Source organism: Astyanax mexicanus, chromosome 9 (genome assembly GCF_023375975.1).
Source record: "Astyanax mexicanus isolate ESR-SI-001 chromosome 9, AstMex3_surface, whole genome shotgun sequence".
Lineage (NCBI taxonomy): Eukaryota > Metazoa > Chordata > Actinopteri > Characiformes > Acestrorhamphidae > Astyanax > Astyanax mexicanus.
This window is the reverse complement of record NC_064416.1, coordinates 31026840-31041506: the sequence shown is the minus strand read 5'-3', so window position 1 is coordinate 31041506 and position 14667 is coordinate 31026840. Positions and strand designations below refer to the sequence as shown.

Genomic DNA, 14667 nt, shown 5'->3' with positions numbered 1-14667 from the left:
ACAAAAAGCATTGAATGAGAAGGTGTGTTTAAACCTTTTTATTTGGACACCATGAGCACAGAGAGTAAGATGGAGAGTCAGAGGAAGGAGCTCAGAGGCTCAAAGACGGTGTTTACAGCTGTAATCAGCCGTTCCTGCAGCTGGGAAATAAATCGTGTGCACTCAGATGTGCTAAAAGTACACTTTGTGTTCAGCAGTATATTGCAAGTGAGTGTGTGTTATTATATTCCAAATCATAAAAGAAAAAAAAAAAACTTTTTTTTGCTGATTTAAAGCTTCTTTTACCAAAACTATCAATATGTTGTGTTTGTTTGATTAAATTTAGTGTTTTTTTATGTAGATTCTGTGTATAAAAAGCTTAATAATTAGAAAATCAGTGACAGACAATTACTAATTATTTTTTTTAAGTGTACTATGAGGCTCACTTAAAACAATTTAATTATCCAAATAATATCCAAAATAATTGGGTGCACCTTATGTACGAATTTCACCAGTCAGGTTGTAAGGAGCAGTAAAGCCACTCTGCTGAAGTACAGCATTATACAGGAGTTTCAGTTTAGTTCTTCAGCACCGAGAATGGAGTAGCATTAGCATTAGCTGCTAACCATGCTAATCACTAACTTTTCCACCGTTCAATGGTGAGTGTTATTGGCCTGTAGCCTGCTGCTAACCCTGGCTAGCACTGCTGGAGCAGCATTAGCATTAGCCACTAACCATGCTAAGCGCTATCTCTTTTGCTGTTCAGAAATGAGTATTATCGGCCTGTAGCCTGCTGCTAACCCAGGCTAGCACTGCTGGAACAGCATTAGCATTACCCGCTAGGTGCTAGCTCTTTCGCTGTTCAGAAGTGAGTATTATCAACCTGTAGCCTGCTGCTAACCCAGGCTAGCACTGCTGGAACACCATTAGCATTACCCGCTAGGTTCTAGCTCTTTTGCTGTTCTGAGGTGAGTATTATCAGACTGTAGCCTGTGTGTTTACCATTTTAAAACAAGCTACACGGGACAAACTGCTAGCTAATATCGCCCTGGCTTACTGGAACACTCAGGGTTCCTCAGTGTAGCCCAGTGAGCCTTATTATTGAAAATGTGCCTTATAAACAGGTGTGCCTTATAGTGCAAAAAATGCAGTATTACAAATACAGTGCAATGGAGCTTGATAGTGAACAGGCTTGATAGTGATCCTGGTTCTAATAATTATCCTGGCCTTTGCTGATTGAGGTTTAGCAGCAGCTTGATAATAGCCCAAAATATTTGGGACATGTTTGGTCACTGATGCCATAATAGGACATTCTGTACCATCTCCTTCCTATCCCCCCCCCCCCCCACAAACACACACACACACACATACACACTGTGCACTATAATAGACAGTATAAATGGAGTGTTATCTGGCTGGAATGGGAGCGCTGGTGTATCACAAAGTACTGTCAGTACCAGCAATACCACATGCATGATGATCTATCTATCTTCTTTATCTATCTATTGCTGATTTCCCCAACCATTTCCCCGGTTCACACTCAGATACACACACACACACACACACACAGACACACACACACATACATATACACACTCAAAGATTCATACACACACGCACACACTCAAATCTCACATTTCCACATTTCTGCTTTAAACCGTACAGCAATCTATACCCCCATCTCCGCCGCGTTCCAGACGCCATATTTCTGCCCAGGCTGACATCACGTAAAGCAGGAGGCCGTTACCCCGTTCTCTTTATCGTCCAATTTCACCACTTCGGTATTACAGCTCATTTTCCTCTCTGCTTTAATAGTCGCTGTAGTGAAGCGTCGTACTGCTCTGCCCCGGAGTTCTCATTGAGGGAATATTGATGAAGCGGGGCCGGGCCGGGCCGGTACTGTACTTCAGTGGTGTTGGGGAGCGCGGACCCGTGATGAAATATTAACTCGGGCTACAAATTCGCCCATTACCGCCGCGCTTGTTAAAATACTCAGCCCCGCTTCGGCGTTAACGTTCCGTCTTCTCCGGGTAAATTGGATTTGGGGTCGGAGGCTGACAGCAGCGCGGTCCGTTTGCCATAATTAAGCGCATTTTCTCGGCGGATGTCTGAAAGTTTTATGCTTCATTGCAGATCCAGAATGCTGATGACGTGCTCATAACTCCCCTGGAGAAGTTCCGCAAAGAGCAGATCGGAGCCGCCAAAGTAAGTGTTAATTCTCTCTTTATTAAAGATGCATTTATAGGGTTCAGTTCTGAGCTTATGGAAGATACAAGATGAGAGAAGGTGGATTACATACCAATTTGCTTTATTTTATTTATTTATTTATTTATTTATTATTTTTGTGGTAACACTTCCGATGAATCACTATGCATTAAATGTATGGTGTACATAACATGACTCATTATAATGACCATTAAAAGCTTGAATTATAGCTCACAAGTACCTACAGTGACACACATAATACATTATAAAGTACAAGTATCTAAAATTTTAAAGACAACTTTCTTTTAAATGTAATGGCATTATTAAATACACACACTTCACTTACAGCCAATATAGAGTTCTAAAGTTGTTTAAGTGTGTAGTGTATAAAACTCACATCACTTAAAGGCAGCCGCCCTCACTAAAACATGCTGCAGGAAACCCTGCTTTCTGTGAACACATCCGTAACATATATAATGCATTTAATCAATGCTTAACACATGAATAGTGATCATTCATAATGCGTTATAAACATGGCAATGATACATTATAAAAATGCATGTAACAAAACATATTATAGTCACATTGTGATTATAATGCATCATAAGCTGTGTTTATAATATGTTTGTTAAAATAGTATACATTATATATGTAATTCATAATTTATTCTCACAATGAAAGCCTGTCACTTTACTTGAAGTGTACAAAGACATGTTATGAAAAGCTATTATAAATGACTGTAACAAATATTATGTTCAAGACAAGTATATATTTAAAGCATGTTTAGAATAATACAAAATGTTTGTAAGTTTATTATGTTTTTAGTTATAATGCTCTCTGCAATTGATGCCAAGAATCATATTATAAACACAGCTAACGATGCATTATAATCAAGATGTGAATGTAATGTGTTATGCATTTTTATAATGTCTCATTGCCATGTTTTAATGCATTATGAATGTGTTTATAAAGTCTTATAGACATGACATTAATAGAAAGTTTGACTTGGTTTAAGAAATACTACTTACTAATCCTTCTTAGATTATATATATATATATATATATATATATATATATATATATATATATATATATATATATATATATATATATATATATCAGAAAATTAAAGGAGAATATGAACATAGTTTAGCATATGACTATTTTGTGTCTAAATGGTACAATAAGCATAAATAGTGATATATATATATGTATATATATATATATATATATATATATATATATATATATATATATATATATATATATAGGTGGAGACTTTTCTATATATTATAGAATAATGGATACATAATAGCACAGTGTATCTGGTTAAAAAGTCTCCGCCTAAATGCATGCAAAAACAAAACACAATGGCAATATAAAGGTTGGCAAAACTGATGATGATTGATTTTGTTCATTTTTCACCTGACAAGTCGATAATGTCATTTATCTTGACATGCCTACTCTATTATATAACAAAATCTGTTTGGTTGAATATCTGTTACCTCTAATACAAATTGCATAAAATCTTCAAATATAATAAAAACATGTGACCTGCACCCAGTGATGTCACAGTAATGTGGAATGTCACAGTTAGTATATTTATCAGTTTATTGATCAGCCTGTTTTTTTGTAATATTGACTCAATCTCTCATTCAGTTTTGAATAAATGATGAGATGAAAATCTATAGCATTCTGCATGTAGATGTTCTGTATAGATTCAAGTTTGATGATAACATGTCAGGAAGCCTGGTGAAGACCTTTATCAATCTAAGTGATGGTAAATCTTAACCTGGTGATAATATAAAGCTTGTAATATAAAGCCCAACATATAATACTATATAACAGTCTCTTACTTTCCACCATTGGTTCACTGGTTCTGGTTCTGGTTCTGGTGCTGTAGTGTTGAGCAGAAGAGGCTGGTATTCAGACTGCCTCACCACTAAAGCTTTACGGCTATGTAATAATACGATAAAGCGCTGAAGGATGTGGAGAATTAAGTCAAAATGGCAAGAAGTCAACAGTGTAATTGTTTTGGAGTGATTTTGGAGAGGATAATGGTTCAGTAGCTGTCGGAAAGAGGAGACTTCAGCATGCTGACTGAAGATGGAACAGTTATTAATATTGAAATATGGATTGCCGGTTAAGAGGGGGAGTTTTTTTTTATTCTCTATGATCACAGTTCTGTACACTTGGTTACACATTTCATTCGCTATTTTTCTTTGGTAAAAAGCTTTAATAGAAGTGGACAGTAATTGGGTTTAGTTAGTGTCTTGCTTATCCATGAACTGTTTATTTATGTAATTTGATTTTGCGCAGGGGAAGAAATGTAGCTTTTTTCTACACAGCCTTACCAAGGCCATTACACTTCACTCTCACTCTCTCACTTACTTTTAATATGCTGGAAGGAGTCAGACACAGCAGTGCTGCTGGAGTTCTTAAACACCCACCAAATAGCCCAACAAAACACTCTTTGGAGTGTTTAGGTGGCTCTTATCTAGAGTGCTTTTAACTTGCTGTTTCTGAGGCTGGTAACTCAACACAAGTAAAACCTTTTTCTTTAGTTAGTTGAGTAGTTCTTGCGATAATATTGATTAGAACATTACTCAAATAGAGCTATTCACTGTGTATCAACTCTACCGATGCTCTCAAACACATTAAAAGACAAGAAATTCAAGTAATTACAGTAACTCTTTAAAAGTTCAGCACAGCTGTTAACTGAAAGCCATTTCAAGTGCCTCTACCTCATAAAGCTGACTGAGAAAAAATCTAGCCAAGATGCTCAAAACTGTCATCTAAAGCAAGAGGTGCTACTTTCTACTGAAAAATCTAAAATATAAATCCTGTTGTTTGTTTGTTTTTTCTTTCGTAGTTTGAACGACTTTATATGTATTAATCCACAATGCAGAACACTGTAAAATAATGAAAAAAAAGAAGAAACGAAGTAAAACACTTTAAGGTGTGTCCAAACTCTGGACTCGTACTCTATATATGTTTGTGTGTGTATATGTGTCCTCCTGTCACCTGCTCTCACATACAAGCCCACATTAGGCACCATTTTCTCAGCGTCCCTTATTACACTGCCGTCCAGCTGACAGCCGCCTGGCCTGTTTTTAGTCTGGCCGTAATGTTGCAGGTCAGCGCTGATGGCCGGGACACACAGCCCAGCTCATACACCAGTGTGTATATGATGTATTTTGGTCAGGCTGGCTGTGCTAAATGGCCGGGCTCTGTTTTCCCAGTTGCATCATTATTGCGTGTGTAGTCTGAGTGTGGAAATTGAACTCATTAAGCTAAGTTAAGCTTTTTTTTTTTTTTCTCTGAGTATTTGCTCCACGCGTCTCTTCTCAGGGTGATTGTACTGTATTGTATGTAAAGGCTAAAATTGTTTTAACAGCAGTTTGCTAAATTGTGGTGTTATTGTTGCTGTTTTTGGATATTTGTGCATTTAACGTCAAGCTAATGGGCCCTTAGTTGCTCTTCCAGCTAGCGGAGAAGGTTATATGAAAGTTCAGAAATGTTTTCAAAAGGTTTCAGGAAGGTTAGCTGGTAATGTAAGTCAAATGACATTGCATTACTTTACATTACATATGGCAGACGCTTTTATCCAAAGCGATGTACAATTAATTATGTACAGTTAGCAATAGAGGACATAGAAGTTTAAGGGCCTAAAGTTTGACAGGGCTTAAAAGGAGGTCAAAGGGAATACTGGGATAGAGGAGGAAGTGAGGGGAAGACAAAAATGAGGTTAGAAGTAGTTAGAAGAGTTTGTTAGAGGTGTTAGGAGAGTAGGTGCTCTTTGAAGAGCTCTGTCTTCAGGAGTTTCTTAAAGATCCTGATCTGGTAATTGAAGGTAGTTTTTTTGAGGTGTTAGGAGAGTAGGTGCTCTTTGAAGAGCTCTGTGTTTAGGAGTTTCTTAAAGGTAGCGAGAGATTCTCCTGATCTGGTAGTGGAAGGTAGTTTGTTAGAGGTGTTAGGAGAGTAAGTGCTCTTTGAAGAGCTCTGTCTTCAGGAGTTTATTAAAGATAGCGAGAGATTCTCCTGATCTGGTAGTGGAAGGTAGTTTGTTAGAGGTGTTAGGAGAGTAAGTGCTCTTTGAAGAGCTCTGTCTTCAGGAGTTTATTAAAGATAGCGAGAGATTCTCCTGATCTGGTAGTGGAAGGTAGTTTGATAGAGGTGTTAGGAGAGTAAGTGCTCTTTATAGAGCTCTGTATTCAGGAGTTTCTTAAAGGTAGCGAGAGATGCTCCTGTTCTGGTAGAAGTAGGTAGCTTGTTCCACCATTGGAATTAAGTGCGTAATACAGAGGCCAGGGCTGTGTGATTTTAACATTATAGCTTGTGCAACTTTTATTTTTTATTTTTTTAAGTTTGATTTGTTACTTTGCAATATTGTGATTATCACACCATAGTTTAATATAAAAAAATAGCATTAAAAATACAGATGCCTATGTCACAGACCATTTCCTTGAGCCCGGCTCAAGAAAAGTGGTGGGAAATCTAGGCCCCACCCAGCCGAACATTTGGGTCTGGCATTGGGTTGGGCTCAGGCAGAAGAATCTACACTCTAATGCAGATATGTAAATGATTACAGGTGTGGTCTGATGTGACACTGGGTCTTACCATAATAGGTAGTAAATATGCTCCCATTGCTGCACTATTAAAAGCTTATCTTAGGCTACCTTTGGGTAGTGTACCTCTAGGTGAGAGACACGCCTCATTGCCTAGTTGATAAACTTGAGAGGGGTAATGTGCTTTTTTTTTACAAGAAGCAGTTGATTAACTAGACATTGTCACCTGTGTTTTTTTAGTGGTGTCATGAATGAGATCTTGAACTGCTTTGAACTGTAACCCTATAATTGTTAGTGACGAATCCAGGTTTTGTTTGAAATCCGACGACAGTCAAGTGCAAGTATGAAGGCCTTGTGGTGAGTGCCTCAGATCTGCCTTTGTTATGGACCAACACACTGCCCCAACTGCTGGTGAGATCATCTAAAGAGACATAAAATGTGACAGTCAGTTACACCAAGTAGTGATACGAGGGACACTAACATCTCAGCAATATGTACTGTCATGGCAGGGCTTCCAACTGGCATTTTTTAGCAGGATAATGCTCATGCACACAAATTGTACTAGATTGTAACAGTTTCTTGGCCTGCCCGGTCACTAGATTTATCACCAGTCAAGCATTTATGGAAGCTGCTGGAACACCAGCTTTAGCAACCTTCTGTACGATTGTAGAGCAGGATCTACAGGCCCAGCTACAGCAACATCTGTGGGAAGATTTTCTTTGCAGGATGCCATACGGAACCTGTATGCCTCCATGCCCAACCATCTCCATGTCATTTTGGCCTTAGGCTCCAACAGGGTACTAAAGCCTGCTTTTAATTACATTCACACATATAAACATTTATTACATTCCAACTATAAATTTCCTGGTGTGTTTTTTATTGTATTCAATATACAGCTCTGAAAAAAAGAGAGCACTTAAAAATTAGGTTTTTCCTTGATTTTACCAAATTTAAAACCTCTGGAATATAATCAAAAGTAAGATGGATGATCACAAGCCATCAAACCAAACCGAACTGCTTGAATTTTTGCACCAGGAGCGGCATAAAGTCATCAAATAGCAGTGTTTAAGACTGGTGGAGGAGAACTTGCCAAGATGCATGAAAACTGTGATTAAAAACCAGGTTTATTCCAGCAAATATGAAATTCTGAACATGAACTTGTTTTCTTTGCATTATTTGAGGTCTGAAAGCTCTCCATCTTTTTTGAGCCGTTTCTCATTTTCTGCAAATAAATGCTGTAAATGACAATATTTTTATTTGAATTTTGGGAGAAATGTTGACCGTAGTTTATAGAATAAAACAACAATGTTCATTTAACTCTAACATATACCTATAAATAGCAAAATTAGAGTAATTGATTCAGAAACTGAAGTGTTTTTTAATTTTAACTTTATATTATAGTTTCTTTAATGTTTACAGACATGGAAACATAAACATTCAGATGGGCCTGAACCCATCATGAGATGATCTGCAAATAATTGCATTGCCATTGCACCTCCAGCAGTTCAGCTAACCCTGTCCATACAGTACTGAGGTTAAAGGAGCTGTACGCCCTGCACACCACACAGGCAGTGATTTCACCAGCAGCCCACCCTGGGCTCCGAGGCTCGGTCTCATTACACATGAAATCCAGCTGGTTGAAAGGCCGGAGTGTGTGTTTGTGGTCAACCATTCAGTTAGATCATCACACGCACTCACACTCCCACACGCTGGTGGTGGTGTTGTCTGAGCCTCCCACCAGGCTGCTGTGTCTGAGGCCTGTCTCCCTGCTGGAGCTGCATGTGGCGTTCCCCCGCCTGGCTGCAGCCCAAAGCCTGCGATTTGCGGGGCGTTCCTCCACAAAGCTGCTTCTGATTCATATTGCATGAAAAGAGGCCTGACTCGTGGATTCTGCTCTGAGGTGGAGTCTCCCATACTGAAGGTGATGAAAATGTATAGAATATTATAAGAAAGGAAGGTGAGCAGAAAGTCCAGCGAGAGTCACATTGTTTTCTTCTTTCCATTCCATTGCATTCATTTCCAATGGCTCACTAAATAAACACTGGTATTTCTTACACATTTATCACAAAACTTTGACTTATGTCAGGTTCACACTATGCGAATTTTAGAGTAGTCAAAAGGTGGAACACCATTTGTCATTGGGCAAATAATCTAGTGGGTGTAGTTTGTAGATTATATACTTTACAACTGATCAACAACAAAGAAACAAAGGGTAATAATTACATCATTTTTGTCTAAGGAATCGAGAGCCAAAATATCAATAATCTCAAGGTTACAAGTCCATCTCCAAAGATCTCGATGTTCCTTAGGTCATTTGACCACGGTGTGCAACATAATACAGAGGTAGCACTGAAGCTAATTTCCCTGGATGTGGACGGAAGGGAAAAAAAGAAGAAAGGTTGCAACGCAAGATAGTCTAGATGGTGGATAAGAAGCCCCAATGAAGTCCTAAAAAAAATCAAGCTGCCCTGCAGGCTCAGGGTGCATCAGTGTCAATGTGAACTATCCATCGACATTTGAACACTTTGTCAGTTTGCCATAATGTCTGTGAGTAAGACAAATTCCATGAGGCCTACAGAAAATAAAAGATCACAGTACCTACAGTCATATATGGTGGAGATTCATGAAAGCTGAAGATTACCAAATGATTTTGGGTCGCAGTGTAGGGCCCAGTGTCAGAAAGCTGTGTTTGCGTTCTGGGTCATGGGTCTTCCAGCAGGACAATGACCCCAAACATACTTTAATAAGCTCCCAGTGATGGATGGAAACAAAGTGCTGGAGAGCTTGTTGATTATTATAGAAAATGCTTGATTTAATTTATTGTTTCCACAGGGTTTGCAACCATATGTTATGTTGAGGAGAGTTGTACATGACAAAAATAAAATAAAATAAGATAAAATAAAGATGTGTATAACAAAACATGTATAGTTGCATTAATTATCTGGGAGAAATAGTTAATTTTCGGTCAGGTATAGTGTTGGCTACATTTAGGATGTTGTGTAATACATTACTTTCCTGGAAAATCACTTTCCAGGACTTATATTGCTTAGGAATTTGCTTTCAAATATAACAAATTCCTGTTGTAAGGCAGGGTGTGTAGAATGGCACCCATTGCTTACATCGTTTTCATGCGGCAGTATTACGGGTAGCTATCTCCATAACGGGCTTCCAAACTATTCTGTCTGTGCAGCATTGTGACAGAGCAATAAAGACATTCTCTCCATTAGCGGCTCTACCTCTCTATTTGTAAAATGGCCACTTGTAAAAGCTATTGCCCCTGTCACCCGCGCTCTTTATTCCCACTTTAACTGCACCCGCCCTAATGGGCACTTCCTCACCCACCTCCTGTAAATGCTGGGGGAATGCAGAGAGACGGGTAGAGTAGTCTAAATCCACGGCAAAGTAAAAGTCCTGTTACTGCAGTGCTATAATGAGTAGAGTAGATATAAACATCGACTAGCAGGGATACAGTTATTCTAGGCAGCTTCTTCATTAAGACCACCTGTTACTGCATACTGCCATTTAATCAGCTCCACTGATCACTGAAAACTTTGTAGTTCTATGTATATATGTATTTTTTAACACGCAGGTGCAGCACTATGCACAGATGCAGCAGTGGTATATAGGTGCATCACTCTAGCTGCCTCTCATCTTACCCTGATGCCCCCATCACTCTGAAACCGGCTAAATCTGGACTCATCAGACCACTTGACCTTCTTCCATTTTTCCAGAGTCCAATCATTATGCTTCCCAGCAAACTAAAGCCGTTTTTGCTGTTGGTCTCATGGATAAGTGGTCTTCTTAAGGCTACACAGTTGTTTAGTCTCAATCATTTGAGTTTGCATCAAATTGTGTGTGAGGAAAAGCTCTTACTTTCACTATTAAACATACATCCGAGTTCTAGTGTTGTTTTCTATGACTTGATTTCACCAAACGTTTAAACGATCATTAAATATTTTTCTCCAACCACATTCCTTTCTCAAAGATGATATTTCCCCACTTTTCTATAATATGTTGGACAGTTCTTAACCTGATAGTAGTTTCAGCAACCTCCTTAGATGTTTTCTTAGCTTGATGAACGTGAACATCTTTTCCACAACCGCAAGATGAGTCTTTCCACATTGGTTGCTACTCCCTGCATCAGTTACAGTTAAATAACTTGTTGCCAGATGAAACATAATAAAACATGCAGTAATTGTTCAATGGGAGGCTCTAAACTACTTACGTAGTTTTTGCCCAGGCAGGGTACAATGTAACATAAAGGCCTTTAAATGGTTAAACTGCTAAAATTGAGCCTAATAAGCGACTATGTGAGAAAAGTGAGGAACGGTAAGCAGTCCTAGTGCTGATCCAACAGAACAGAATGAAATGAAACCCAGGAAAAGGGCTTTTGTAATGTTAAGTGGTTGAAGTGGAACTGAGTCAAAAGTAAATTACTTTCCTCACAAATATGCAGGAGTATAAATCAGACCTGGGGATTGGAGCCAGTGACTTAGACACGAGATACACTCGGTTGCAGTTATGCAGTCAAAGCCGTTCTTCATCGCTTCATCGCTTCATTGTGGTGTCGGGTTCAACGACTGCAAGTAAGAAAGCTGTGATTATAGAAAACAACCAGACTGATGGACAGAACAAAGCTCTATACTGAAGCAGTTAATGTGGTACTTTAAAGCAGCATTTCTTTAGATTTTTTTTCTCTGCTGGTGGGGGAGCCCACTGTCAGGACTGGACAGAAGTCACATGCATATTTAAAAAAAGGAAAGAGGCTTTTATAACAAGACTTGGATAAATGCTAAACAGGTACATACCAAAATATGCAAGGTCAGACAACTTAGCAAACAAGTGCTAGGTGAAAAGTCAAAGTCAAAAATAGAGCAGCAGCGGTCATACACGAAAAATCAAACAAGAGTGACAGTAATGCTAGTAATGCTAGATGGCTAGTCAAAACTTGGCAATGAACTGAACGAAGGAGAGGGTATAAATAGACAGAGAAGCAGGTGAAAACAATCAATAGTCAGGTGACTGAGACCAAGTACAGTTGTGGTCAAAAGTTTACATACACTTGTAAAAAAACATAATGTTATGGCTGTCTTGAGTTTTCAATAATTTCTACAACTCTTATTTTTCTGTGATAGAGTGATCGGAACACATACATGTTTGTCACAAAAAACAGTCATAAAATTTGGTTCTTTCATAAATTTATTATGGGTCTGCTGAAAATGTCACCAAATCTGCTGGGTCAAAAATATACATACAGCAACAAAATTTGTCAATTTTGGTGATGTAGCGAGTTGTGTCAATCAAATTAGCTTCATGTCATGGCCTCTTCACTTCTTGTAAGTGATTCTGATTGACTACAGCTGTTGACTTCTCATGAGCCATTTAAATAGGGCTCATTTGACCCAGTGATTAGACTCAGCTACAAAAGCTACAATGGGAAAGTCAAAGGAACTCAGTGTGGATCTGAAAAAGCGAATTATTGACTTGAACAAGTCAGGGAAGTCACTTGGAGCCATTTCAAAGCAGCTACAGGTCCCAAGAGCAACTGTGCAGACAATTATACGCAAGTATAAAGTGCATGGAACAGTTGTGTCACTGCCACGATCAGGAAGAAAACGCAAGCTATCACATGCTGCGAGAGGAGATTGGTCAGGATGGTCAAGAGTCAACCAAGAATCACCAAGAAGCAGGTCTGCAAGGATTTGGAAGCTGATGGAACACAGGTGTCAGTCTCCACAGTCAAGCGTGTTTTACATCGCCATGGACTGAGAGGCTGCCGTGCAAGAAAGAAGCCCTTGCTCCAGAAAAGGCACCTTAAGACTCGGCTGAAGTTTGCTGCTGATCACATGGACAAAGATAAAACCTTCTGGAGGAAAGTTCTCTGGTCAGACGAAACAAAAATTGAGCTGTTTGGCCACAACACCCAGCAATATGTTTGGAGGAGAAAAGGTGAGGCCTTTAATCCCAGGAACACCATGCCTACTGTCAAGCATGGTGGTGGTAGTATTATGCTCTGGGGATGTTTTGCTGCCAGTGGAACTGGTTCTTTGCAGAAAGTAAATGGGATAATGAAGAAGGAGGATTACCTCCAAATTCTGCAGGAAAACTTAAAACCATCAGCCCGAAGGTTGGGTCTTGGGCGCAGTTGGGTGTTCCAACAAGACAATGACCCAAAACACACATCAAAAGTGGTAAAGGAATGGCTAAACCAGGCTAGAATTAAGGTTTTAGAATGGCCTTCCCAAAGTCCTGACTTAAACCCCATTGAGAACATGTGGACAGTGCTAAAGAAACGGGTTCATGCAAGAAAACCATCACATTTAGCTGAACTGCACCAATTCTGTCAAGAAGAGTGGTCAAACATTCGACCTGAAGCTTGCCAGGAGCTTGTGGATGGCTACCAAAAGCGCCTAGTTGCCGTGAAAATGGCCAAGGGACATGTAACCAAATACTAATGTTGCTGTATGTATATTTTTGACCCAGCAGATTTGGTGACATTTTCAGCAGACCCATAATAAATTTATGAAAGAACCAAATTTTATGACTGTTTTTTGTGACAAACATGTATGTGTTCCGATCACTCTATCACAGAAAAATAAGAGTTGTAGAACTTATTGAAAACTCAAGACAGCCATAACATTATGTTTTTTTACAAGTGTATGTAAACTTTTGACCACAACTGTAAGTGTCATGTGATGATGATCAGGAGTGTCAGCGGCATTCTGGGAAATGGAGTCCGGTTCAGTTTGGAAGACAGAGGGAAGCGTGGCACAAGAATATCAATTCCTAAGCAGAAAGATACAAAAGCGTCACTGAAAGTGTACTGATGGGGGTGGAGTATTATTACAGCATTATACACTAATATCCTGGTTACTCAGTGTTACACAGCTTTGGACAGTTAAGCACCAGTTCACCAGAGTTACACAGTGCAGTTAGCAGTGTTCTGAACAGGAGCCAATTTAGCTTAGAAAGTGATTTTTCTTATAAAGTAGAAATAACAGAACTTTAGAGACATACTTTTGAAAGTTAAGTACATGGGAAGGTAAGCATGTTTGTACTTTCATTTTTAGTCCTGGGAAGGTTCACCAGTGTTCCATGTTTTCTCCATTTGTAAATAGAAGCTCTCACTGTGGTTCCCTGGAGTCCCAAAGCTTTAGAAATGACTTTGTAACTTTTTCTAAACTGATAGATGATCAACGAATTTGTTTTCTCATCTGTTTTAGAATTTCTCTCTTCAGATTTGTTCATTATGTGTTGCTTTTTGAGATCTTTTAGCTGCTTTGTGGTGTCAGACAGGTTCTATTTAAGTGATTTCTTGATCATACAGGTTTGGTAGTAATCAGACCCGCTTGTGGTTAGTAGTGAAACTCAGCTTTCCAAAAAGTGTGGTTAATCAAAATAAAATTTTGGGGGACAAACACTTTTTCACAAAGGACTAGATTGGTTTGGAAAGTTTTTTTTTATGTATTTAGGTTATATTTGTCTGATATTAAAGTTTGATTTATCTGAAAAATGTAAGTTTGACAAAAATGCAAAAACAAAATAAATACTTTTTCACGCTGTTGTATAATCTTGCTTATTGTTTTTCAACCAGTGGGTAAGAACTGTAACTGGTGAGTCGGAGACTAAATGTACTGAACAAAGAGAGATTAGTGATAGTGCTGCTGCTGCTGGAAGATTTAACCTTATTAGGGAAATATGGTGGCACAGCAACCTCTGCTGCTTCACCCACTGCACTCACCCTCTACCAGCCACCCCACCCAACCAGCCACCCACACATCTCTACTGACTCCAATCCTCTACAGACGCTACAGTTACTAACATTACAGCCTTGTGGAAATTCTGACAGTACCAACAGTTGTTGAAATGTACATTGTAAAAAGTAACGACCCATAAGAATGGTCCTTTTTTACTGA

At 38.9% G+C, this 14667-nt stretch overlaps 1 protein-coding gene across 3 annotated transcripts in view; it reads left to right on the top strand.

Moving 5' to 3' along the window:
- Positions 1-14667, top strand: part of LOC103025495 (rho GTPase-activating protein 42) — a 165044-nt gene that overhangs the window by 76317 nt on the left and 74060 nt on the right. For 2 of the 3 annotated variants that reach the window (XM_049483734.1, XM_049483735.1), the window contains exon 4: positions 2113-2184. The exons of the other annotated variant lie outside the window; for it this stretch is intronic. In XM_049483734.1, coding sequence (XP_049339691.1) covers positions 2113-2184 — 72 coding nt within the window. The remainder of the gene's footprint in view (positions 1-2112; positions 2185-14667) is intronic. 3 annotated transcript variants of the gene reach the window in all.